Here is a 26,619-nt window from a genome sequence, read left to right as displayed (position 1 = left end):
GCCAGAGACCTCTCCGTATCGGCCTCCCAGCACTCCCCTGGCCCACCAGGGACAAAGCTCTAAAGTAATTCTCTCTCTTGGGACTCCAGCAGAGCCCAAGGCCTCTCTTGCGGCCAAGGAGCCCACAGGCTCAAGAGAGCAGATAGGCTGGAGTTAGGAACAGGGAACCGTGTTCAGATTTCCACGTCCCTAGACTCTCCCGTGCGCTCCAAGGCTACTTTGATTGAGTTCATTTTTACTGGGACTCTGGTTTGGGCTGATGGAGGAGAGCTTTATGGAGATTATGGACCCATGGAGGGTAGAGGGGGATCATGTTGTCTCTGGTCCCCTCAGCTTCCCACTCCCTCCCTCCACAGTGGAGAGGGCAAGAGGAAGCTGTGATTTACTCTCACAAAGGTCTCCTTCACATGCAGAGGTTGGATGGCACTGTGTGGGCTTCCCAGGTGACAATGTGTGACACAAAGTAGGGGATACAGATCATCCCAAAGAAATGGAAAGCCAGACATTCATGTCTGCACACAGTTGTTCACCATGGAATGATGTTAGCACAAGACTGGAAACAACCCACAAGTCCAACACTAAAAAATTGTTTAGAGCTTGTCCACATAATAGAAATTTATGAAACTATTCAAAATAAGGTTTTTGAAGGCTTAATGGCATGGATAATGAGTATTTCATACTATTTTAAAAAATTATTTTATAAAATTTAGTTGAAATTTCAAAATACATAATCAACCCCAGGTTCAGAGAACTTGTGAGACACGCTAGACGACTTCTGGGGAGGACCTGAGGAAGCAGGTGACCCCACAGAGAAGGTAGGGCAACAGAAACTGTCGTGGCTGTTATCACAACTCAATTTTTACCTCTAGGCTGCTGTATCCTTGGAAACACAACTCCCTATAGACAGGCCATTGTAAAATTGAGTCATATTTTGATCTTCATCCCACTTTCTTCAGAGCTCTTCCTGTTTTGTGTCAATTCCCAACGTCTTTCAAGACTGAATTCCCTCTCTAGCTCTCAGGCAGATTTAAGCATGCCCTCTACTGTGCCTCCCCAAGATTTGTTCCTACTTCTTTTACATTACATTTCTTATTCCATTTTGTCACAGTTGTTTATTTTTGTGCGTCTCCACTCCAAGACTGAAACCCATAGGGGGCAGAGAGCACAGTTCACCTACTTCTGTATCCCCAGCGTCCTACACTAGGTCTGGTGTACACTAAATACCTGTAGGATAAACGAGTTAAACAGATGACGTGTCTGGCGTGCTCCTTCCCTCCAGCCCCTCTCCAGAGGATCCCGGTGCTCCGATGAACTTACGATGCCCAGAGTGTCTCGTGGTAATTATTCCACAAGCCATCCATTCATTTATTCACGTCACGTACATTTACTGAGAACCTAATCTGTATATGGGCGGTTCTGGGATCTAACAGCCGAAAGAATAGACAGTCTTTGCTCTCAGAGAGCTTGTGTTCTTACAGAGGATAAACAGACAAGTCCAAAATGGTGAGATAGATGCTAAGTAGGAGCAAGTTGTGGGATCATGGTATAGGAGCACCTTCCAAGAGGAGGCAGCATCTAGACTAAACCTAAAGGAGCAGTAGTACTAAGCCAGCTAAAGGGGCTGTATTCTAGGCAGAGGGCAGAGCAAAGGCAGCCCAGGCTGTGAGTGTACGGGGCAGAGCTGGAGAGGCAGGCAAGGCCATCATGAGCCTACAGGTTGTGGTACGTTTGACTTCATCCTGGCAATAAGACACGCCTGAACTTCATCTGAGGTGTGTCCTGGTCGGATTTACAAGAGCAGTGCGGCTGCTGTGAGAACGGATGGAAGAGGGGGAATAGGGAACCTGTTTTCCTCTACTCCACGCTGACTACTCACATCAAACACTTCTGTGACCAGATATGCAGCTGATTTCCTCACCCCAAGCAATGCCGACACCAGCTGAGCGTCCTCTGGTCTAACTCAGTTCTGACATCATCTACCTGGAGACAGCACCAGATCCTAAGGCTAAAGACTCAGTCACACAAGACGGTCCCCCCCCCTCCCCCCAATTAAGATGCCAGTCACAAGTGCAGGTTGACACCACTGCTTCTCATCCACCGGCTATAAACGGGAGGCTCCCACAACCCCCTCCTCGGGTTTAATTAATTTGCCAGAGCAGCTCACAGAACTCAGAAAAAGTCTACTTACCATTTCTGCTTTGTTACAAAGGATATTAAAGGGTATGACTGAACAGCAGATGAAGAGGCACACAGGGTGAGGTCTGCAAGGGTCCCAGGCACAAGAGCAACTGTCCTTGTGGAGTTTGGGGTACGCTATTTTCCTGGCATGTGTCTTGCTCCTGGACACATTCTTGTTCACCAACCCAGCTCTCCCAACTTTGCCCTTTTGGGCTTTTAATGGAGGCCCCATCACACAGGCAGAATTGATTAAATCTGTGGTCACTGTGACCCAACCTTCAGCCCCTCTCCCCACCCTGGGCTGAAAGTTCCAACCTCCAATCACATGGTTGGTTCACATGGCAACCAGCCCCCATCCTGCGGTTATCTAGGAGCTTTCCAAAAATCACTAACATAAACTCAGGTGTGGTTGAAAGAGGCTGGTTAGGAATAACAAGAGTCTCTTTACATCTTTGTATGTCTTATCACTTACGAAATTCCAAAGAGTTTAAGAGCTGCATGCCAGGAACCTAGGAACGTGGATGAAAATATGTATTTCTTATTATATCACAGACGGCAAGAGTGATAGCAGAGTTGTGATCAACTGGTTGAGGCATGATGGGGGGAGGGGGAATCAAGGATTCATCCAAGGTTTCTGGCTTTGACAACTGGGGACATGGTTGCATCATCACCTGAGGAAGTGATTTTGTGGGTGAGGAAGAGACAATCAATTCAATATGAAACGTGCTGAATTTAAGATGCTTCTGAGACATCCAGGTGAGAGATCTGGTGTTCATTTAACTAGCCTGGAATCAGGAAACCAGTACTGAATTTGGGCCAGAGCTGGAGCCTGGGCATCTTTAACACACAGGCAGTAATCGGTCCCAGGCTTCCCTGAGCTCCTCCAAGCAGAGGACCCAGGCCGGAACCCTGGGGAATGGAACGGTTGTGGGGGGAGGTGTCAGAGGAGGAGGGACCAGTTAGTTACTAGATGTCTGCCCAGACACACCCTGCAGTATTCTCAGCACAGGCACAACCACATACAAAGAGAACATGTGAACATACCTTTCACAGGAAAGACAAACTTGTGCACATATAAGCAAAGGCTGGGGGAAAAAATCCAGCATCCTTTAAGGCACAGAGGAGTGTCTCTGCCTTATGAACATCTCCTAGACAGGAGTGGGCAACAATGAAGTGACACTGGTGACACTGAGCCTTTGCACACCCTATTTTCTGTGCATAGAATACCTTATTTTCCTCTCTTCTTTTTCTATCTGTCTCTTTCTCATTCTTCAAGTCCAGCTTAGATTTCATTCCCTAACTGGAAGCTTTCCATGACCTATAACACCTTGTGATTCCCAAGGTGATGGTCTCTTTACTTGTCTGTCCCTCCCATAGATTCTAAGCAGGCACCAGGACCTTTTGCTTAGCACACTGGTTAGCATTTGGTAAGTATTAACATAAGCAAACAGGTAACTTGAATTCTTCAGCCTTTCCTCAAAAGATCTGGTGCAGTCCCACAGTTTACCAAATAAGTCACAATTATTTATTTGCATTTAAAACTTCATTTGGTAAATGACCTCTGTAACCTTAACTCTGGACACACCTCTCTGCATCCTCAGCTTCCACCACTCTTGAGTAGCCAGGGTTTCCATATACCACTACCCTTTCAATCACCTTTATCAGAAACCAGGCAACATCCTAGACTCGTCCCATCCCTCACCATCCAGGTGCCAACCAGACTCCAAGTCCCCCTGAATCCAAGTCTCCGTCACCATCCCCACTGCCCCTGCCTTAGTCTGGGCTCTCATCTCCTCTCAACAATCACAGTGACTCTCTGTCTCCCTGCCTTCTGTTTTTCTCCCTTTCCCTCCTTCCTCTATAACGGTACTGGGTGATCTTCCTGAAATCCAAATCTGATTAAATCTGCTTAAAATTATCCAGCGCTTTCCCCCACAACTTCCAGGATAAAAATCCAACCTCCACAGGCTGAGGACCTTACAGTCTGGCTCCTGCATACGTCTCCTTAGATTCTGAACAGGTTAAGCTTTTTAACATCTATTTCCTCTGTCCCGATCACCCTTTCCTGATTTCCTGGTTTAAAAACAAAAAACACCAGCTCGGATATCACGTCCTAGGTAGACTCTCTCTGACAGAGCTGGTTAATCCTTATATATTCCCGTTATGTTGCATTTTTGCTTTATTAGAGTATTTCTTCGGGCCACTAAACTGTGAAGCAGAGGGTAGCACATGAAAAAAAATCCAGACCTGGATTCATATCCTGTTTCATCACTTACTAATTGTGTCACCTCCAGCAACGTACTCAACTCCTCTGAACCCTAGTTCCTTTTGCAATATAAAGATAATTAAAACTGCCCCCAAACATAGTAAGAGCTCAAAAAATGTTAGACCCAGCACTGACTTTCTACTGTTTTTCAACTGATTATTCACTTTTCTGTTTTCCCTACCAAAATGGAGGGAAACAACCTACAGATCTTAATCCTATCTCCCCGGACCACATGGCAAACAGCTCTGTCCTATGATTCAGGTGCTTTAAAACACTTACCACACCCTTTACTCTTTCAGTTCAGGTTAAGTACCCAAGTCTCTCAATTATTTTCCCTCCATGGATTCTCATCTTCATTTCCTGTGGAAACGACATGACCCATCAAGAAATGGTTCACAGTACTGTCAGTGGACACCCTTCCAGGTTGAAAATCAAAGGAAAAAATTTGGTAAAGCACAGTTATCCTCACCACAGAGAAGGCTGTCTTTCCACCAGCGCACACTCATGGGTCTCAGGACAGAGGTCTGTATCCACTCCTTCCCTTCTCTCCCACCTCTCTCCCTTCACTAGCACCCTCCAGGTACTTCAAACTGCACAAAGCAACTCTTTGTACTGCCATCCATTTAAGATGCTATGGAAGAAAAGTGATAAAAACCATTTTTGGGGGAGATAGTTTGCTCTGAACGTAGGCAAAAGAGTGGGGAGCAAGCGTCCCTGTACCACCAGGTTGCTGAGAAGGCTATCTGGTCTCAGGTCAGAAGCAGCTAAAGCGGCTTGGGCTGTGGGTGCTACTACTGAAGACGAGCGAGGCCACACACACAACCAACTTCCACCAGGGTGCTCACTTCCTGGTTTCTGTGTGAGCTCCAGAACTGTCTTCTCCCTTCCACCCAGAGGTAAACTCACATAATATGGAATTCATTTACGAAAGGTAGGCTATGTTTATTTACAGTCACAAGCAGTTGACTGACTCAGTGTGACTCAAACCACAAAGAAACCATTTCTCCTTCACTCCATTCTGAGTCCCAGGGTTGGCTGGGGCCCAGCCTGGTAGGAGGGCTGCTTGCGGACCATTCACAGGTTCACAAGTTTCTCATTGAGGGCAATTTGTGACTGCGTGAGATTGGCCAGGTAGGTCACCATCAGCAGGTCCTGGAAGAGAAGGAATCCAGGATGAGTGAGAGGCTGGGTAAAAGAGTGAGCAGAAAGGCTGGTCTTGGCCAGTTGTATGATGGACACTGGGTGAGGGCAGTCCTGGATAAACAAGAGCTGGGAGAGGCTGAGCAAGAGTGGAAGGTGGAAGACAGGAAGGAAATGCCTGAGAACACTTTCTCATCTCTACTGATACACCTGAGCCACAGGAAGCAAGGCAACAGCAGGAAGGGAATCTCCGAGCACCTGTGCTCTCTTCCCCCGAGCCTGGACTGCAAGGGGGCCAAAGGCGGAGCCCTGTTTCCTCTATCCCCTCCAGGTCACCTTTCCCAACCCCCTCCACAGGTGTACGGCTGAGGTGGGGGAAGGCACAGGCCCCCAGAAGCCCAGGGATGGCACTCACGTTGATGTTGCTGTTGAGCATGGTCTCGAAGTCCTCAGGAACTATTTTGGGTACTTGGTTAACCAGACTCATCAAGAAGCGGCCCACGGTATTGTCAGCTGACACCTTTCCAGACTGAGCACCAAAGAGTCAACGAGGAAGAGTTAATTCTCACCACCGAGACCGTCACTTCACCAGCACATCCCCAGCCATCTCAGAGTGGAGATCATGCCCTCCTCCCTCCTTTTCCCTCCGCTCCTCACCAGCACGTCCTCCGCATACTGCAACACTGTGCTGAGGGCGTCCTGGATGCGGGCCGATGCCCCTCCCACTTGCTGCAAGTCACTGGAGAGGCCGATTACCCGGTTGGGGCTAAAACAGGTCTTCATGATCAGGTCAACTGTGGGAGCAGGTTGGGGGTAGAAGTGACACAGAGAATTCAGTCATCCCATCAGGAAAGAGATCTCTAACCACCTCCCTTTGGACTGAGTCAGCTTCCCCAAACCCCCCCGCCCTGCCCTTATTAGCTTTTCTTTCTCCGGAGAGAGTTCAACTCCTACACCCAGTATGCTGATCACTGGTTCTGGTCTCATATGAATGGCCGTGTAGCCTCTGGTGCTGATGATTTCCCACCTCTAACAATTTCACAAATAATTCCTTGCCTTGACTCCCATTTCTACAGAAGAATGACTTCTAGTCATCACAAACCTTACATCAACCATTCCTCTTAACACACCCAAGGCCCTCCATCTTTGTTACAGAACAGAAACCCCCTCCCCTGAAAAATGCCCAAGACCTAGAAAGCGGGTATGGGCAAGTCACTCACCTCCAATGCGTTCAGTGTCATAATATGCGTATTTCACTGTCAGAGGGGTGAACATCACCCCCATGGTCCTCCCAGGAACACCCATTAAAGTGCTGCGGAGAGAAAAGCCAAGTTTAACAGATGGACTTGGGAGGGGGTTTCATGTCTAGTGCAGGCTGGGAAAGCAGTCATACCAAAAGTATGGCTTCCAAGGTTCTGAAAGAAGAAAGCTGGGCCACTTGAAGCCCAGAGGGCTAAAGGGAACAAGTCACTTTCTTCCCTTAGCTCATTCCACACACCAAACCCTTGGCCTGAGAGAAGGGGCTCAGCTTTTGGACCGGGCCTGGACCCTTTATAGAGAATTACTTCACACACTGAAATCTCAGTGTTGAGGACAGGACACTGGATTTCCCTGTGGAACTAGCTGCCTAGACATCCTTCCTCACACAAAGAAGTGACAGGACAGGTCTTCTCTGGGACCGAGTTCCTCATCAGCACTGAAAAACAAAAGTCGACTCTGGCCCATCAAGATCAGACTGGGTGCTGTAAGTAATTTTAGTAAAGGTGACTGCCTTTACTATGTCAACTATACTTTCAGAAATCAGGCAACAGCTAGAGGTTAGTGGTACACCAACTGGCCCATGAGGACTTGACATCCACCATCTTTGTCCTACCACATAATAGGTAACTGGTCACCTCAGTGTCAGACACAAAAATGGCACAAAGTTAAAGTAAGAGATGTGCTAACAAAGGGCTTCAGTCTAAGCAGAAAATATAATCCTTCCAACTCCTACAGCTGCCCCTTCTTCAGCATGCCTCTAGAGCCTTTCCCAATATCTCCCATCAACCAGCATTCTAGCTGCTTAATGTGCCAACAGGGTAATGTTACTGTCATCCAAACTGTACTCTATCCCAGGTTAATAGACATGTTCAAAACAAGGACAGCCATTCTTTAATCTGTACTGCCCTGTGTCCTGTGAAGTTTTAGTGATAATGACATGAAGGGCAACTCAGAATATCAGTGAATGTGGAGAAGAATCATGACCAGAACACTATGTGAGGATCGGCTGTAGGAGCTGTGTAACAGTTAACTTCTAGAAAAGATGACAGGAAAAACGAGCTTGCTCAAATACCTAAAGGGCTGCCCTTCGAAACTGGTTATGAGCAATGAGCAGCAATGTGGGTAGACAAGGATCAGTGAGTGGAAATTTCAGGGACAGAGTTTGTTCCGGAGTAAAACCTCTCCAGTGGTAACTGCTGAAAGTGAGGAAGGGGCTTCCTTAGGCAGTGAGCTGCACACTGAAGGATGACACCTGCGTGGGATGGAGGTGGGGGGTGGCATCCAGGCACAGTACGAACGAGGTAGCTTCTCATGCCCTTGCTGCCCAAGACTCTGGTCACCTGACGTAGGCCTTAATGCTCATGCGGCCGTTCTGGAGGCTCGTGTCCACTGTGAGGTGAATGGGGTTGGGGGCTTCCCGGCTGTAGTACTCATGGATCAGCACTGAGTGCTCTGTGATGTCATGGCCTGTAGCATACCTGGAAAATGGAACACAGCTGTGGACTCATGTCTACGTGCGACATCAATACCAAACAGGATGGTGGCATGGGTGTCTCTAGGTACCCAACACCCCTAGTCGGGGTGTAGTTATACCCCCAGGGACAACACATGCCAAAAAAATATGCACACTGAAAACTGTATCAAATCAAATAAAGGCTGCCTTAGAGCTCTTGAAAATTCTAAGGCACCAGCAAGGCAAAAAAGACTTGTCAGTAAAAGCTGCAGTCCAAAATAAGTATTCTTGGCCTCACAGGATCAGAACTGCCAGCAAAACACACTGAATTCATAGCTCCTTGAGATAATACACTTTCAATACTCTGTCTCCAAAAGAGGGTGTACGATACCTAGTCAGGTGACAAAAGATGTTGGCAATCAACCACTGAGACTTTCCATCCCCTCTTCCCAACTTACCAGCCCAGGATGAGCTCATTTGGAGAGACTTTCTTGTGCAAATCATACATGTTCTTAGCAAATTCCATGTCAACAGCCACCTGAGAAGGAAGGCAGGAAAGGAAGCTAAGAAGCCAAAAGTCCACAGCAAATGGATAAACAGGACAAGAGGCCACTCCCAACAGACAGAAGAGGCCCGGGAAATATGTACAAATGGAACGAAGCTCTTTAACTGCAGCTCTAGTTATGAGCACAACACACTGTGGCGCAGGAGGGGCCTCATGAAGAGTCCAGCAAATGAGCAGCTACAGACCGCACGGGGGTCTCAAATTCCCACTCACCTCATCTTCTGACTCATTGTGCGGCACTGAAAAGCAGTTGGTGACTTCCACTGAGTGCTTGTCAACGGTTCCTGTGAGAGAGTATTGTCCATGTGTTATAAAACCTTGGGCTCCCACCTGTCCCAAATGCTTTCAAGAGGTCTCCTCAAAGTCAAGGAAACAAAAACCCAAACTGGACACATAAGCTCCAAGTTCAGCCATGAGCACCAATATGCAACCAGGATTCTCCAGAGAAATGAAACTCAGAGGTAATCTCCAACTCTCTTCTTTAACTATCAGCAAACAGGGTCTATTCTTACTTCACAAGGTCTCCTTTTGCCTGTCTGTCACTTCCTGCTACCAGTCCTACTCCAGATCTTCACTCCGTGACCTTCATTTTTCAGTCTCCAGACTTTCTCCTTAATATAATTTCAGCTGCAGAGCTCCCTGGAAGATCCTAATCATGTCTACAGAGACCACTCATATAGTAGCCTATGCTGAGAGCACAATTTTAGGGAGCTTCCCCTGTACCTCCCTTCAGCCATGGTCCCACAGTCATAACCTTAACCCTACCATCAACCAGAACCTTCTCCCTGTGAACCTTAAACATCATACCACAAACTTTTTTTCTTCTAGGTCTGATGATACTTTTACTCCAGCTACATTTGTTTCTTGTCCTCACTAAGACTGCTGGTCCCTTGACCTCTCCATTTTTTTTCTCATTTACTGGCACTGCCCACCCAGGCTTCAAGTGCTTCCCTCTCCACCACAGACCACAATGTTGCCTATACCCATCAGCGTCTGTTTAATTCCACTTCACTATGGTTTCTGCACCCTTAGCTGAAACTATGCCCCCAAACCACATGGATACATACTTCTTTTTTTAAATTGAAGTATAGTTGATTTACAATGTTACATGTGTACAGAAAAGTGATTCAGTTATGTATGTACACACATACACACACACATATACTCTTTTTCAGACCCTTTTCCATTTTGTTATTACAAGATATTGAGGACTTCCCTGGTGGCGCAGTGGTTAAGAATCTGCCCGCCAATGCAGGGGACATGGGTTCGATCTCTGGTCCAGGAAGATCCCACATGCCGCGGAGCAACTAAGCCCGTGTGCCACAACTAGTGAGCCTGCACTCTAGAGCCCATGAGCCACAACTACTGAGGCCCTTGCGTCTAGAGCCTGTGCTCCGTAACAAGAGAAGCCACTGCAACGAGAAGCCCACACACCGCAACGAAGAGTAGCCCCCACTCACCACAACTAAAGAAAGCCTGCGTGCAGCAACGAAGACCCAATGCAGCCATAAATAAATAAATAAACAAGTAAATAAATAAATGTAAAAAAAAAAGATATTGAGTACAGTTCCCTGTGCTATACAGCAAGCCCTTGTTCTTCATTTTATATACAATAGTGTGGATACATACTCTTCATCCTATTTGACCTCTTGTCAACAGACTTGACCACTTCGAGCATCTGAAATAGTTAAGTCTTCTATATTTGCATGCCACCATAACACCCTTCTACCAGAGCATTTATCACATTATATTCTAATTATTTGTATATAAGAGTATATCTTCACCTTGAATGTAAGGTTAAGAGTAAGTAGACCTTGTTTGATCAAACTTTGAATTCTAAGTACCTAATAGTTTCATGGTACATAAAAGGCACCACTGATCTCATTTAACCAAATGGAATATGTCTCATGATTTCTAACTGAAAATTTCTAAGTTCCTAGCAAGCAGAATCTATGCTTCATTCTTCAGTAAGCAATGCCTCTGTAACACCTAGCCTTGTACCATGACTCCATTCTGAAAGAGGATCTAAAAAATCTAGATTACAGTTGTTCTAACTAGGGTCACTAATATTTGGGGGCACTTAGCACAAACCTAGGGTGGAAAATTGTTTATTTAGTTAAATAGCTCTAGTGAGTTTGGAAAATTTGACAGTGCAGCTGAAAGAGCAAGCTAGTATTTGTCGAGTGCCAAGTCAGTGATGCAAGAACCATTTGCCACAGAAGCTCAAAGCAGGGCAGTCACAGAACGATGGAACACTTTGGAAAGTTAAGAATAGGGGTGAGGGTGGGATATGGGATGAAGGACTGAGAGTGAAAACTTTTCCTGGGAACCTGGAAGATGAGTGAAACTTAAAGAATAAAATAAGGGAGAACAAGCAAAGAGAATACGAAGGCTTGATCTGAGACAACTATGGCAATGCTTGAAAGATAATGGATCAACTGAAGTTCCTGTAAAATGCTACACTCTCAAAGATAAAGAGGGAGACAATGTGTGTCTGTGTCAGGAGGGTGCCTGATGTGGTGGAAGATGGCAACCAACAGCTGTTTTGTACCTAGTCTGTACCAGCACAGTTAGATGCCTTCTGTGATAATTTAGTTCTCACAGACTAAATCTAAAGTAGGCCCTGAAGGAAACAGACTTAGCTAATGTGTTCTAGAATCTGCCGACAACTATCATTCTCTTCGGAATACACCAATTGTCTTCTACGATGGAAACTATTACACGTTCAAGGGTAAGAAAGAGAAACGATACATGCGACTAAATTGGATTCACAAAAGTGTCCAAAATCTGTGACCAAGATGGAGTGAAAATTAATTTGATGGGACCAGCAGTCCCCAGAGAAAGGGATATATTGTCAGAAATCTCTGTTTAGGGCTTCTCAATTTTACTGTAACATAAAATATCAATTTCCCAAATTTGGAACACGGGCAGGGAAAAGGTTATTTCTCCATGTGCACGTTAATACAAATAATAGATAATTGTGTCCAAATGGAGAATCAGAGACTGCACTGGGGGAACGGGGTCCATATCTCACTGGGGACTAATATTAGGGAGACCGAGGAACAGAGGCTCAGGCTTAGACGTTTAGGAAAGCAGAATATTATTGAAACCCTAAATGGGCTCCTGCCAAACCGGTTTACTTGGTGAGAGGGATATCTTTCTACAGGTGTCCCCACTCCAATGCCAAGTGGTTAGGAAAAACTTCTCTTTTAACACCTGGAAAATAAAGACATTTACCAGTAGCTAAGGGGGGAAAACGTGGTCACTGGGCTTAGGGAGTCAAAGGTGTTTGCCGTCCTAGTCAGAGTTTGAATTCATTTTTCGTAGATTGGGACTAATACTTGACGTGAAATGTTACTGGGATGATTAAAGATAAAATGTAAATCGCTTGGCACACACTATTTATTCTATAAATAACTACAATGGGGGTGGGAAGTGAGAGGAACAAGATAAACGGGATGTGGGAAGTAGAAGAGAACGTCAATTTTCTCTGACCACTCACCCAGCAGGGTCCCGATGACTCGGGCAGCGCCCTCGTTGCGTCGCTCGTAGCTGTCCACGATGGAGGCCAAAATGACCGGGTGCAGCCGGACCACGCGGCCGCCAGGGAAGGGGCCTGGGAGAGCCGGGCCAGGCAGCGACTGTGCCGGGGTCTGCGCTGGGGCTGGCGCTGAGGCCGGGGTCTGGCCCGGAGCCGCGGTCGTAGCCGCTGCTGCCGCCGGGTCTGAGGATGAGGCTGGAGCCGGCGTTGGAGCTGGAACCGGCGCTGGAGCCGGCGCTGAGGCTGAGGCTGGGGCTGGAGCCGGGGCCGGGTCTGAGGCCGCAGCCGGGGTTTCGGTTGGGGTGGCGGGAGGCACGCTCGGCGGTACTGCCGGTGTGGCCATCTTGTCGAGAAGGAAGGAGCCGGGCGCGGAAGGGAGTGAGTTGACAAAGATTAGGAGCACGATAGGCTGAACCTGCACCACGTGAACTAGATCTTTGTGCTTATTGGTTTCTGATGATGCTACTCACAGCTACAATTGTCTGCTCTGAGTTTGTGCTCTTTGATTTCGGTCCGATGCGCACTCAATGAGAAACGAGCTAAGTAGTTCCGAGTAAACTTGGAACCGCGCTGAGAGGAGAGAAACAGCTGCCACCAGATGGAGCCAGAGAGTGCCGCAAGGGTCTCAATTGGTACTTCGATGGGATAAATCGACATCAAGGTGCCTTTTAAAGGACTTTGTTCTTGATAACATCCTAAGGTGTCAATGCAGTAAGCCATTCATTCAACAATTTGAATATGTGCCAGATGCTCTTTTGGAGCTTGGGATATATCAGTGAACAAAACAAAGATCACTGTCCTTGAAAAGTATACGTTCTTGTGGAGAGAGACAAATAAGTACATTATAGAATGCATTAGGTGATAAGTGCTATGAAAAAGGAAAACGTCACTGAAAATAAGGAGGAAATCAAGAGTCGCGAGGAGTTAGAGCAGGTCAAAATGGGAATGTGAGATTTGAGTGGATTTAAAGGAGACGAGGGGTATGACCATTATTGGGGGGAAGAGCCTCCAGGTAGAGGGAACATAGTGCAAAGGCCTTAAGGCAGGAACAGGCCTGGTGTGTTTGAGGCTATTTCATGGCTGGAGTGTTAGGATCAAGGCGGGGAGGAGCAGGACATGGACCTCTCCATAGGGCTTGGGGAGCAGATCATTAAGGACTTCCCAGGCCAAGTAAGGACTTTGAGTTTTAGTCTGAGTCAGATGGGGTTTTGAGCCAGGAGGATCACGCTCTGTCTTAGTTTTAAAAGAATCACTCACGCTGGCTACTTTGAGAAGAATAGAAAGGGGGAGTGGTTACTGGGCAGAGCGAGGTGAGAGTGAAAGAGCAGAGAGACATGATAGATTACCAGGTAATCTAAGTGAGAAATGAGGGCGGCTGGGACCAGGACAGCAGCAGTGGAAGCGATGAGAAATAGGCAGATGATGGACATTTTTTTTTTTTTTTTTTTTTGCGGTACGCGGGCCCCTCACTGCTGTGGCCTCTCCCGTTGCGGAGCACAGGCTCCGGACGCGCAGGCTCAGCGGCCATGGCTCACGGGCCCAGCCGCTCCGCGGCGTGTGGGATCTTCCCGGACCGGGGCACGAACCCGTGTCCCCTGCATCAGCAGGCGAACTCTCAACCACTGCGCCACCAGGGAAGCCCGATGGACATATTTTGAGGGTAGAGGCAATAGGACTTTCTGAGAAATTGTATGTGAGGTGTGAGAGGAGTCAAGGATGACTCCAATTTTTTGTGTTGAGCGACTAGTATGAAGAGGCTGTTGTCAATTGAGGTGGTGAAACCTACAAGTGGAGCAGGTTTTGGGGAAAAGATCCCAAGCTCCCTTTGGGATGTGTCACCCTTGAGATGTCGATTAGACATGCAAGCAGAAGTGTAGAGTGATCTGGCTGAGATACTAGTCTATACTTTGGGAGAGGATTATATGAGGTGATGCTCTGTAAAGTTCTTAGCATATGCCAGAAGTACATTAGTTATTAGTATTACAAGGTTGCTATGCTCATTACTATGTGTGGAAGGAGCTCTGATCCTAACTTCCTGTGTAACTTTGGGCAATCTATAGGTTTGTTTGTTTGTTTTTCCTGAGCCTCAGTTTCCTTCTTGGTGTGGTGAGGATGATAACATCTGCCTGTCAGGAAACTTGTCCACTCCCTTGGCTGGGTCAAGTGCCAGCATCCAGCTGGCAAGGTGGATGGGTGAAGTTAGATTTCTTAGCCCTGACTCTCGTGCCCAGGAACTGCTTTCTCCTTGGATCTACCTTTTGTAGTTAGAATTCACAGGATCCTGCTTCCCTGTCAGTACTCTGGGTGGGCACACATTCTTTCTTTTCATTCCCCCAAACTCAGGTAAACAGCATATCCAGAAAGGATTGAAAAGCGAGCCTTGAATTTGATGACTTGGATCTTTACCAACCCTGGTAGAGCAGTGCCAGTGGAACTGAGGGTGGGGTGGGCACGGAAACCAGAATTTGGGAGTGAGAGAATGATCAGGTTGACTCATGGTTGTGAGTACTGGCTACTCTCTCAAGGAAACTGCCTGGGAAGGAAAGGAGACATTTAAAGCAGTAGCAGGGGGAACAGTAGGATTGAGATGGGGACAATTTAGACTGGAAGAGTTTTAAGTGTATTTTAAACCAAGGGTAAGGATCTAGAGGAGAGAGAACGACTGAATATACAAGTGCAAACAAGGGGAATTATCTACAAGGCAGGAAGGAGGACCTGATTGGAAAAGCCTTGATAAGAGCGATGGTCTCGCACAGGATGAGGGACCTGCTGGAGAGGCTGCCCTGGGCTGTGGCCTCCCTTCTGAGTGCCTGAGGGGGTGTCTGCCTTAGCCAGGGCTGGTCCCCTGAGATCATCCCATGGGAAGAAGGCCAGAGGTGAGAACCATCCCTGATGAAGAAGTGTTGCTGACCCCAAATGACCATGCAGACCCTTGGGACCTCTTCTCCATGTGTAGGTTTGAGTTGGCTGTGAACACGGCACCCTCAAGAACTTTGCCTTTATATCAGTGGCCTAAAGACCTTTCTGCATTGGAGGAACAGAAAGGGATGGAGGAAAGATCAGAGACACGGGGAGAGAAGGGACGTTGCAGGAGCTCCTGTCAAATGGCAAGGCAAGCGTGGGGTTCAGCCTTGGGGGAGTGGACAGTGTTTGGACAAGGAGCCAGGAGTGAGCCGTCAAAGGCATTGAACAATTATCAGAGGACCCAGTTGAGCCCAGAGAGCTCAAGGATCTGGTCAGCCTTTGTGGTTTTTCTCCAGCCACATGGCTCAGGGGCAGGAGGAGAGGAATCATTGGTGTGGTCTTCCCAGGGGTGCTGACTGACCAGGACAAGGGCATGCATACATCCGGATGCTGGCTTTTCAGTGGCTGACTGAGGGATCTAGGCAGGCTGAACCCTATAAACACAAACTCTGGGGCCAGGTTTATCAGGAAAGGGCAGAAGGCATGGGGAGACAGGAAATGGGCTGTCCCCTTGTGTATGGGAAATGTGTTGTGCACATGGGATATGGTGTATTAGGGTTCTCCAGAGGAACCAATAGGAAGTATATGTATTTATTATAAGGAATTGGCTCGTGTGATTATGGAGACGGAGAAGTCCCAAGATCTTCAGTGGACAAGCTAGAGACCAGGAGAGCCCATGTGTACTTCTAGCCCCAAAGTTGGCAGGCTCCAGACCCTAGAAGAGCCAATGTTTCAGTTTGAGTCTGAAGGCAGGAAAAGATCAGTGTTCTTGCTCAACAGTCAGGCAGGGGGAGTTCCCTCCTACCTGAGAGAGGGTCAGCACTTTTGTTCTATTCAAGCCTTCAGCATTACAGAGGGCAATCTGCTTTACTCAGTCTAGCAATTTAAATGTTCAATTCATCCAAAAGCACTCTCACAGACACACCCAGAAAAATGTTTGGCCAAATATCTGGGGATCCTGTGCCCCAGTGAAATTGACACATAAGTTTCCCCATCAGACGTAGGTTCCTGGCTGTCCTGAGGAATGTGCTTGACAGTCCTGCCTGATAAGACCAGGGTCACAGCTGCGGGCTCAGGTTAAAGGTGGGGCTTGTAGCTTGATGCACCCATCCCCCATAGCAATGACTTCTGGAGTGAAGGGAGCCCTAGCTTCAGTTCCAGCTACGGGAGGACCACGAGGGGGCACCTCAGGGCCTCTCAACTCTGCAGCTGGGACTTAGAGCTGCACAGGAACTGCACCTTAGTGGCCAACCACCCAGTCCTTCTGCAGACTGGGGCCGGCACAGGCAGGCTGGTGGGTTGTCTCCCACCAGCAGTTTGTCTCTGCCCACTGCAGGCGGCTTTCAGGAAGCTGTGCTCCTCACCCAGACCCCACCAGCCCGGGACACTCCTCTGTTACACTGGAATTCAGTGCCATTAAGGCGCTCTGCCTGGAGGCACTTTCTGTGGCTGCCACAGACCTGCTTCCTGTATGGGTGAGTGTTTTCACAGCAACTGAGCCACGGCTACTGAGCCCTGTCAGCTGGCTGGCCACCCTGTCCAAAGCCAGCCTGACCAGGCGACCCATCACTTATAGCACTTGCCTGTGTCCCAGTCTCTCCAGGACCAGTCTCCTGCTTGCCTACTTGGCTTGGCACTCCCTCCTCTCGGTTCTCCGGTTTTCTGATATCCACATCTTAGTTTCTACACCTGCCTTTGGCTTTCCCTCCCTCCCCCTGGTTTTGGGTCAGTGCAGCTTCTTTCTCTCGCTTGTTAACTGCAACCCATCCCTGACTCCCCCCTCTCCAGGCCCCCAAGTTCCATTTTCCTTCCTTTATTCCTTCCTTCCTTCCAGCCCCTGGGACTGAATTAACATGGGGCTCCTTGTTCATGCCTGTGGTGTACTTGGGATGTTATTAACTGTTAACTTAGTCTCGTATCTCAATGTAGCTCTGTCAGACCCTGTCCCAGTCTCTGCTTTCTATCCCCTGAGGAGACTGACTTCTTTCCCTCTAACTTCAATTCCGTTTCTCATTCATGAGTGTTGCCCCTCATGTCAGGTTCTGGCTGTGACCCCCAGCTTCTCTCTTTGACTGAGTTTCACACTCCACTTACTGATGATGCTATATTTAGCCTTTTTGGGTAAAGCCCCCCGCTTTCATCTCAACACAAGCCCTTTATTGCAGGCTGCACCCTCATCAAGTTTACCTCAGTCCTACAAGCAAACCCCAGGACAGCAGCCCTGGACAAGCCACAGCACCGCCCTCTGCCTGAACACAGATGGGTTATTGAGGGCGCAGGGCTTGTCCTTCACTCCAGGGACTCAGGAACATGCTGTGGAAGGCAAATGTCAGAGTTGTCCAACTTTACGGATGACCACTGCAATTTTATCGTGTGCTTTGCCAGCCTGTCTGTTTTACTGACCACCATCTTGTTATCTGTTGCCACATCAATGGGGAGGTTTCAGGTCTTCTCCTCCAAGGCCATGTGGCAGTACTTTTGAGAAAAGACAGCCTCTCCTATTGGAGATAGATACTTCCAAATGGCTGTGGGTGCTCCTTTCTCAAGAGGACCTTTAAGCTTACCCACTCTGCATGCTTCCTCCATCAGAACTGACCAAGGTGCAAAGGAGAAGATGGTGACCACTGCGGTGACCATTCATCTTCACAAAGAGCTCCTTGTATAGGAGGACGGACTGGGCTTGGGGCCCTGCCTGTGTTAGGCAGAAAGAGGTCTGGGAGCAGGAGGGTGAAGATGTGTACTCAACTTCGCCTTGGTGTCTGACTCTGTGGGTGGGGAGAGATCATAATACCGGGGAACTCCGGTAGCTTGACTCAGAAACGCCAATTCCTCCACACATATTTCTGGTTACCCTTGTTTCTTGGGAGTTTGCTGTCAAAAAAACCTTATATATGGAGAGACTATATAAATGTGTGTGTGTGTGTGAGAGAGACCCATACCCATCAACTCCTTCCTGTCTGTCTCTCTCTGACTTTCTGTGTCTTGCATCTCTTTGTATCTCCGACTGTTTCCGCCCACAGTCTCCTTTTTGGGACTCTGTCGCTCCAGTTATCAGTCTCGCCCACGGGTGAGGCCAGGGTTAACAGGGAGGGAGGCCTCATTTCATTTTCTGCCTCCACGCTCCGGTTAAAATTGGATGGTTGCATCTCACTTCTATAGTTTCTTCAGGTGTGGCTCTCAGGTCCTGGCCCCGTGATCTCCAGCCCTGGAGCTCTGCAGGGGAGGCAGACCCTTTGCAGGAAGTGGCCTCTCTGCTCTGCTCTGTCTGTCACATGTTCTATGTGACTGTCTCGTCGTTCCCTTTCGGGCTCGGTTCTTTGCTGTCTTGCTTCTGTCTCTGGCCTCAGCTGGGCTAAGGCTCTGGGAGAGACCGATTCCCATTCCTGCTTGTTCTCCTGGACGCTGGGAGAACTCGCCGAGCACTGGGCACAGGAGCCTTGGAGCGGGAGGAAAGGTGCACAGGAGAGAGGCTCCCAGAGCTTCTTCCCTCTCCACCTAGACCTCTCACCCTTAGCAGATGCTCCAACTCACGCTTCATAGAGAATATGGGACCACCAGACATGATTACCCTCATTGTCTAACCACAAACCCCACAGACCCTCCTTGCTCTGCGAACCCCTCTCTCTCCTCAGGCATGGATACAGGATGTTCCCTCCACCCTCCTGTCAAAGCCAATCTTTTGCCTTCACTTTGAATCTTATCCCAGTCCATGTTCTCCGTTCCTGCCCTTGGTGCTTCTCTCTCGCCTGCATTTCTAACCTGACCCTTCTATTGGATGCTTTTGTCAGCATTCTAATCTTTTCCATCCCCACCTGTGTTAAAACAAACAAGACCTTCTCTTGACCCTACATCTCCCACATCACCTCCGGAGCTCTCTAGCTCTCTAATTCCTTTTGTTACCAAGCTTCCTAAAAGATTTGTCTATACATGTTATTCTTTATTTCTTTCCCTCTTTTCTTTTCCTTCCTTCCTCCCTCCCTTCATTCCTTTCTTTCTTTCTTCTTTCCGTCCTCCCTCCCTTTCTCCTTTCCTTTCCTTTCTTTTATTATTGAGGTATAGTTGACATACAGCTTTATATTAGGTTCAGGTGTATGACATAATGACACAATATTTGCATATATTGCGAAATGATCACCACAATAAGTTTAGTTAACATCCATCACCACACATAGCTATGGAGTTTTTTTCCTTGTGATGAGAACTAAGATTTAGTCTCCTAGCAGCTTTCATATCTGCAACACAGTATTATTATTTTCACTTCTTTACCTCCTATTCTTTCTTCGTTCATTTTTATTTTATCAGGGTAATACGTGCTCATAGTTTAAAAAGTCAATTAGCAAATTAGTCATTTAGTCAATTTGCATAGTTTAAAAAGTCAATTAGCATTAGTCAATATAAGCTCCCAGTACAGCAGTTCCCTGGTCTATCCTTCCCCACTTCCCCCAGGCTCTCTTCCCCGAAACAACTACTTTAGATATTAATTGTTTCTTCTTACATCTCTGCACTTCTAAATAATACAGTCTACTGCTACCTTTTGAGTCATCGATTTTAGGCATTACCTATTGACTTCCTACGCCGGAACATTCTACCACTATTCTTTCGATAGGGTTATATTATACCTTTTAGTTAGATCAATGTTTAGTGGTTGTGTTATTATTTCTATGCAAACATCATTCACACCTGAGTGTTGTAGTTTACTATTATGTCACGTCTGTCTTTCTTATTTTTTGTTTTCACTAGACCTGATAATATTTTTTGTTCTTCTTATTTTTTTGTTTTTCCTAGAACTAGTAATTTCCTTATTTCATCCATTTGTCTGGTTCTCTTGGTACTTATTGTTAGTTTTTTTTGTTTTTTTACTTTTTCTTCCCTGCGGCACGCGGGCCTCTCACTGTTGTGGCCTCCCCCGTTGCGGAGCACAGGCTCCAGACGCGCAGGCTCAGCGGCCATGGCTCATGGGCCCAGCTGCTCTGCGGCATGTGGGATCTTCCCGGACCGGGGCACGAACCCGTGTCCCCTGCATCGGCAGGCGGACTCCCAACCACTGCGCCACCAGGGAAGCCCTTATTGTTAGTTTTTACATGCCTCCAGAGAGCTTCTCAGTAGGATCTTTCAGAAGGCCAGTAGCATCATTTCATCTGTCAGTCCTTTTTTTCCTTGAAGATGGTGTCTCTGAGAATTCTGTCTCCTGTCTCTCCTTCTGGCCTGTCAGCTGTCTAGGCCCTCTGATCGGCTGTCTTCTAGAACTTGTTTTCTCCTTGTTTGGATTCCTGTTTCGCAGAGCTCCCGTCTTCCTCCTTTTCATTTTGGTGGTGCACATCCTCCAGTGGTTTCAACAACTTTAAAAATGGAGGCATGGTGAAGGATGTGGTGGTGACAGGGCCCCATTCCTTTGCCTCTCGAATCAAACTGCCCAGGTTGCCTGGAGTCAAGTTGTAGAAGAGTCTTGGGCTTCAGAGAGGGAGATGGAGGGGCTGTTGGGCTCTTTTTCTCTTGGCGACAGATGAGTTCATCCTTTCAGCCCATCCCTTGCTTCTCAACTTTAATATATGGAGGAAGGAGGTCAAGTTTTCCTCTGGTGATCAGATGGAATGTGTGAGTGTTTGTGCTTTTCCGGGGCTCAGGGGGTCCTTCATCTGTTCCAGACTCACGTGTACTAGGGCCTATTGGGTATCAAAGAGTAGGTGTCAGGGGGTCACAACCCATCCTCTTAATTCCAGCACCACCAGGCAGAAGTGAACTAGTGGCTTTGGGCTAAGTGGACCCAGGCTGGCTTTGGAAGCTCTCTGATCAGAAAAAGGGATCTGTTTCAGCTCAGTCCCCAGGACCTTGCCTGTCAGGCTCCTGCATCAGGGAGCTGAGTCATCCCTGCCTCACCCACAGCTCTCCAAGCCTAAACCGGCTACATAGCCTAGACTGCACGGTGCCTTGGCAGGCTCTGGTGCTGTCTTCTCTTGCTATTTCCTGAATTAGCTCCACCAACAGCAGAGATTTTCAGAGGAGCCTGAGACTTTATTGTCAATTGCTCTTGCCTCAACAGGCCTGTGTTTCCAAACTGCCCTATGACTTGCACCCAAAGTCTCTGCATCCTAACATAGTCCTAAAATTTTCTCTCTCCTTTTGATGTGTAGTCAAAACTCTTGACATTTGACTCTCAGCAACTTTCCGTGTTCCCAGATACTTTTTGCTCACTCTCAGACATTTTGCTACTGAGATAGATTCCCTGTTGGCTATAGATCACGGGTGTAATTCTGCACTCCGAAAGCTTTCTACCAGTTGTTGCTTTTCTTCTTCTGAAGACCACCACCCTGCCTACATAGTCTATATTTTAAGCACAACTCAAGAGCCTGCTCTATTTTCTCTGCTTCTTTAGTGTCCAGATGTTTCCAATTCTGGGTAGCATTTAGCCTAACTACCTGGTTTCTGAGTCTGTCTTCTGTCTTTTCATCTTTTTCTGTCTCTCTCTATCTACCCAGGTCATAAGCCACAATTTAAATCCTACGTCTTTGCACACTGCTGTAGCTTTGGAACATTCTCTGGCTGTCAAATTTCTCATCTGGAGTGATACCTGGGACAATTTCTGTGGTGATCAAATCGGCTAATGTTTGTAAATCACCTGGTACAAAGTGGCCTTCAAAGTGGCCATTTCTCCTATCATTATTTGAACTAGTCTCCTTCTCTGAATTAGAAGACGTCCAGCTTTGCAATCTGGTGTGTGGCTGAGTTCCTTGAGCTCTGAGGCGTGAGGCCAATGGGCTGATGAGTAGAGATTTTTTACCTCCTTGCCGTACTTCTGTAGCCCCAGCAAGTATGCACCAGCTCTGACAGTTCACACAGTGGGTGAGGGGTCACTTCTAAAACTTAAAAATAATTTGTTTTCTTCACCAAATTGTCTTAGAAGGCATACAGAGCCTGATGAACGGGGGGAGGGAAGAAAGGAGAGAGAGAGAGAGTGAGTTATCAACACACTCGCACACCTTCCTACATATTTGCTGGCACAATCACACGTCACTTGACAGAGAGACACAGAGAGGAACGACTAGGAAAATTGGGTGTGTTTCATCTGCTCACCTTTCTTGGAACTTTGCATATATCTGGTGTGTGTCTCCCTGGCCTGTGCTCAGTGGCTTGCCCAGCACCCAGACAGCAGGGCGGGCTGAGGGGTCCTCAGCCGGCTCTTCCCTCCCCTCACCTCTTCTCCAGGTCACCGGTCTGAACTCGACCCTTCACCTTGAACACCATGATCCTGGCCTGCAACCCCCCAGAAGGCATTGCTCGGGGCCTTGAGTGACCTTGAGGACAATAACTTCGAGCTACTGAAGTTCCACTTACAGGATGGAACCCTGCTGGAGGGTCAGTGCCACCTGGCCCGAGGGGAGATGGAGGGTCTGAGTCGGGTGGATGTGGCTCCATGGCTGATCTTAATGTGTGGAGCCCAGGAGGCTGTGAAACTGGTGCTCAAGGTCTTGACAGTCATGAACCTGTTGGAGCTCATGGACTAGCTCAGCCACACGTGTCTGAAAGGTGAGTGCAGCAGGGGAGAGAAGAGGTCGGGGTGGCCCTGGACTCTCCTTCCCCCATGACATTTCGAGACACCCCCCCACCCCCCACATAACCTGTAATTCATGCCTTCTCTTGCTCTTGGCCTCCTCTGCCCTTGCCTGGGATCCCCAGTGCCTGAGGGTCCTAGTGGCCTCCAGCTGAAGGCTCTGACCACTGCCAGGTGGAGGGCCTGAGCTGAGGGTGGGGATTTATTAATAGAAAGACTAGGGTATCTTATGGCCATAATGCCCCAACTCCTATCTCCGACTGTAATGCCAGAGGAGGGGAGAGTATGAAAAATGGGGCTTAGAGGCTGGAGGTGGTGGTGGTGAAGAGGAAGCAGTCTCAGGGAGTGGGCTCAGACCTTTCCCCAGCTTCTCTCGTGCAGGCAGCTCAGGCTGCTTCTCACGGAGGACAGCCTGCCCCTGCATCCTGCTGTCTCAAGAAGCCAGCGGACTGATGCCCACTGGGGGACAAGGCGGGCATGCCGCCTAAACAGCCCCCATCCCTTCTAGTGGGTGCCCCGGGGAGGATGGAGGGTCTGTCCGTGCCTGTGCTCCCTCCACAGGCTCCTTTCAGGCCTGACAGCTCCTCTGACGTAGAGACGGGAGGGTTCCATAGACTCAGAGTTGGAGGGCATCCTGCTCAGAAGCTGGTTTATCTTTAGCATCTGGCTTGATCTTTACCGGGAACAGGCTTCTGTGACATTGCCGTTCTCCAGCTTCCCTTTCCTTTCTCCTCTCTCTGTCCTCACCATCTCACATGGGGACATTTCACATGAACACTCAGACATTCACACACACACACTGACTTTTGCATGTACACGCATTCTTGCAAACACACGTGCTGTTGCACACTGACACGCCTTCCCCACACAAAAATACACAGGCGTCCATAGCACACTCCCGTGAGCACATGGGGAAATAAGCATTCACCCACACCCCACGGACACCCCCCCCCCCAGAACATACCCTCGCACACTCGTACAGATGGGCACGTGCCCATCACACATGCATACACACCCTCATACACACGAGCAGCGGTCCCTCCCCATATGCCCCTAGAAGTATAACTTCCAGAGAGATACAAGTTCTGGGGCACAGAAGATGAAACCAAAGGGCAGCGGCCGGAGTCTGTCTCTTTTTATTCCCATCTCACCCCCAACACCTCACTTGTATAGCGCAGATTATGGAGAAATGTACTGAGAGCACGTGCACGGCCCAGAGGAGCGGCAAGAACGGGGCATCGGGGCGGCTACAACCAGCTGCTCCTGGTGGCCACGCCCAGCTCAGGGAGCCCAGCGTCATCTGCCTGTCTGCCCCAGCCCACTGCGGCTCTGTTACAGTGGAGGCTCTATTAGATCCAGGGGGAAAGCCCTCCCAGGTCCCACGCATAGTGGTGCTACAGGGGTCAGCTGGCATGGGAAGGACAACACTGGCCAGAAAATGGTGCTGGACTGGACCACTGGCACCCTGTACCCGGGCCAGTTGGATGATGTCTTTTATGTGAGCTGCAGAGAAGCGGTCCTGCTGCCGGAGGGCAGACTGGACCAGCTCCTCTTCTGGCGTTGTGGGGAAAATCAAGCGCCCATCACAGAGATTCTGAGGCAGCCTGGAGTGGCTCCTGTTCATCCTGGATGACTGCAATGAGATGCAGAGGGGCCCTTTGCAGAGAGGTTGAAGAGGCCGAGGTGCAGTCCCACGGAGGATGTGCTGCACCTTCTGATGGGGAGGAATGCTAATGCTCCCAGGTCTGCCCTTCTCATCACCACCTGGGCGCTGGCTTTGTGAAATCTGGAGTCCTTTCTGAGAGAACCACACCATGTCCACGTCCTCGGAGAAGCCTGAGAGGAGGAGGTATTTCAACTCCTACTTCACAGACGAGGAGCAAGCCAGAAATGCCCTTGACATTGTGCAAAGAAATGATGTTCTCTAACAAAGCATGTCAGGTTCCAGGCATTTGCTGCGTGGTCTGCTCCTGGCTGAAGGGGCAGATAGAGCGAGGCAGAGAGGTCTTGGAGATGCCCGGTAATTGTACTGACATCTTCACGGCCTATGTCTCCACCTTCCTGCTCCACAGTGCCCCTGGGGCTTGCTCTGAGCTTACCCTGGACAAGGTCCTGAGGGGCTGTGCCCCTTGGCAGCTGAGGGCATCGTGTTTGAAGAAGGTGACCTCAGGAAGCACAGTTTAGATGGGCTCAGCCTTGCTGCTTTCGTGAGCAGCTACAGCTACCAAGAGGGACTTGACATCAAGAAGTATAGCTTTTACTGCATTAGCTTATAGGAATTTTTTCATGCCATGTCCTACCTGGTGGAAGAGGACTGGAGCCAGCTGGCCGTGGGGGAGAGTGCTGCAGAGAAGTGAATAGGCTGCTAGATGAAAAGTAGCAGACAGGGAGTGAGGCGATGGCCCTCAGTATGCAGTTTTTATTCGACATGTCGAAAAAAGAGGGCTCCTCGAACTGGGAGCTAAAGTTCTGCCTCAAAATTTCTCCCTCGATAAAGCAGGATCTGAAGTGTCTTAAAGAACGAATGGATTCTATAAAGCATTTTAGGACTTGGGATTTGGAATTCTCCCTGTATGAATCTAAAGGAAAGGGGTTGATAAAGGGTGTTCAGAGGAGTGATGTAGCGTTTCAGATGGAACATTTTCAGTGAAAAGAAATTTCATAGAAGGAACTCATTTTCTGTCAAAACCAGCTTGAGTAATGGACAGTGATGAAATAAAATTTATACTTTAAGGCAGGATGAGAAAATTTAAACATAAAATTCTCTCTGCCCATTTGGACCTCCTCCCTCCCTCCCTGATGTGTGGTGTACATCTGCATTACACGTTCCCCAGAGCTCCTCAAAGGTGGGAATGCCTGCTCAACTGTAAAGATCATTTCTTTCCCTTTCTTCTGATGCTAGCAATATGTAACTTCTTAAAAGATTCGCATTCTTTCCCAACTCTGTATGTGGGTCATGGTGACTTACTGCTCGCTTTGTCCATGCTTACCTGAACTACTTATCTTTGGTGAACTTTATGTAAAATATCAGTATGTCATTTTGATGTACGATCCTTTGTCTCAAAAATCTATGACTGTGCCTTCGACTTCTAACGGGGGAACAGTTCTCAGAGCTTCTGAGAGCCTGTCTCTCTCGTGGGTTATAAGCTTCAGTTTGGCTTAACTTGACTGTCAATTTTCATTGACAACAGAAAGAGGAGAAAGAATGTCCAATTGTGGGCAAAAGTAATAGAGCAGGAATCCAAAAGTCAACGTCTAATGGAAAAGGCAGAGGGACACAGGAACTAGAGACAAGGAGATTAGGAGCAGCAGGGCGTGGGGCAGAGTAATGGGGACAGTAGAGATGAAGGGTCAGGAGAATGGTGGGGTGGAGGGACAGGAGGATGGGGGAAGACAGACAGTAGGAAGGAATGGAGAGATGTGAGATTAGACTAATGCATGCTGGAAGGGGTATAAGGACAGAAGAGCAAAAAGAAAGAGATTAGATAATAGAGGGTCAGAGGACTTGGAACATAGGACATGGGGAAAGACCGTGTGGAATGAGCCCTTAGGAACAACCACTTTTGCCATCAGTGGCTCAAATTCACTTATTTAGCACCCATCCCCCCATTCCAGGCTGTTTCGTTAGTGTAGAGTCTTGTTTCAGTAGCTCCCCTTATATGTGAATGTCGGTGACCAAGCATGTGATTCTGACATTTGACTC

The 26,619-nt window shown here is 48.3% G+C and overlaps 2 protein-coding genes and 1 long non-coding RNA gene across 4 annotated transcripts in view; 1 reads left to right on the top strand and 2 right to left on the bottom strand.

Annotated features, from left to right (window-relative positions):
• Nucleotides 1–5,069, bottom strand: part of LOC114488037 (uncharacterized) — a 46,810-nt gene extending 41,741 nt beyond the window's left edge. Inside the window, exons 1-3 of one of the 2 annotated variants that reach the window (XR_008615354.1) lie at nucleotides 4,914–5,069; nucleotides 4,724–4,804; nucleotides 2,474–2,849 (exon numbers count right to left, since the gene is read on the bottom strand). This is a non-coding gene — a long non-coding RNA (uncharacterized lncRNA). Of the gene's footprint in view, nucleotides 1–2,473; nucleotides 2,850–4,723; nucleotides 4,805–4,913 lie in introns of those variants that run through there. The other variant, XR_003683722.1, reaches the window with a different exon arrangement.
• A 302-nt stretch (nucleotides 5,070–5,371) lies between these two features.
• On the bottom strand, nucleotides 5,372–12,785 carry EIF3F (eukaryotic translation initiation factor 3 subunit F). The gene is made up of 8 exons (XM_024119118.3): nucleotides 12,365–12,785; nucleotides 9,076–9,146; nucleotides 8,756–8,835; nucleotides 8,185–8,322; nucleotides 6,805–6,896; nucleotides 6,242–6,378; nucleotides 6,000–6,113; nucleotides 5,372–5,596 (listed from the first exon to the last, which is right to left on the bottom strand). Exons 1-8 carry the CDS (start codon nucleotides 12,744–12,746, stop codon nucleotides 5,519–5,521), a joined length of 1,092 nt encoding a protein of 363 aa, XP_023974886.1. The 5' UTR covers nucleotides 12,747–12,785; the 3' UTR covers nucleotides 5,372–5,518.
• Nucleotides 12,786–13,519: 734 nt separating this feature from the next.
• Nucleotides 13,520–26,245, top strand: NLRP10 (NLR family pyrin domain containing 10). Its single transcript, XM_007116753.3, is given in 14 exon segments — nucleotides 13,520–13,573; nucleotides 22,633–22,891; nucleotides 24,095–24,154; nucleotides 24,157–24,240; nucleotides 24,243–24,347; nucleotides 24,350–24,522; nucleotides 24,524–24,568; nucleotides 24,571–24,746; nucleotides 24,748–24,841; nucleotides 24,843–25,032; nucleotides 25,035–25,246; nucleotides 25,249–25,557; nucleotides 25,559–25,620; nucleotides 26,104–26,245. Coding segments are annotated over 14 exon segments (1,965 nt in total).
• The last annotated feature ends 374 nt before the right edge of the window (nucleotides 26,246–26,619 follow it).

Source organism: Physeter macrocephalus, chromosome 16 (genome assembly GCF_002837175.3).
Source record: "Physeter macrocephalus isolate SW-GA chromosome 16, ASM283717v5, whole genome shotgun sequence".
NCBI classification, from domain to species: domain Eukaryota; kingdom Metazoa; phylum Chordata; class Mammalia; order Artiodactyla; family Physeteridae; genus Physeter; species Physeter macrocephalus.
The sequence above is the reverse complement of the archived record's forward strand: the minus strand, read 5'-3'. Positions and strand labels throughout refer to the sequence as shown.

Excerpts from the sequence above, each read along its gene's own strand:
- EIF3F (XM_024119118.3), bottom strand. The coding sequence starts at position 12,746 with ATGGCCACACCGGCAGTACCGCCGAGCGTGCCTCCCGCCACCCCAACC. Across the intron at positions 8,836-9,075 it reads ACAATGAGTCAGAAGATGAG|GTGGCTGTTGACATGGAATT; the intron begins GTGAGTGGGAAT and ends CTTCCTTCTCAG. Across the intron at positions 6,379-6,804 it reads TGACACTGAACGCATTGGAG|TTGACCTGATCATGAAGACC; the intron begins GTGAGTGACTTG and ends CTGCTCCCACAG.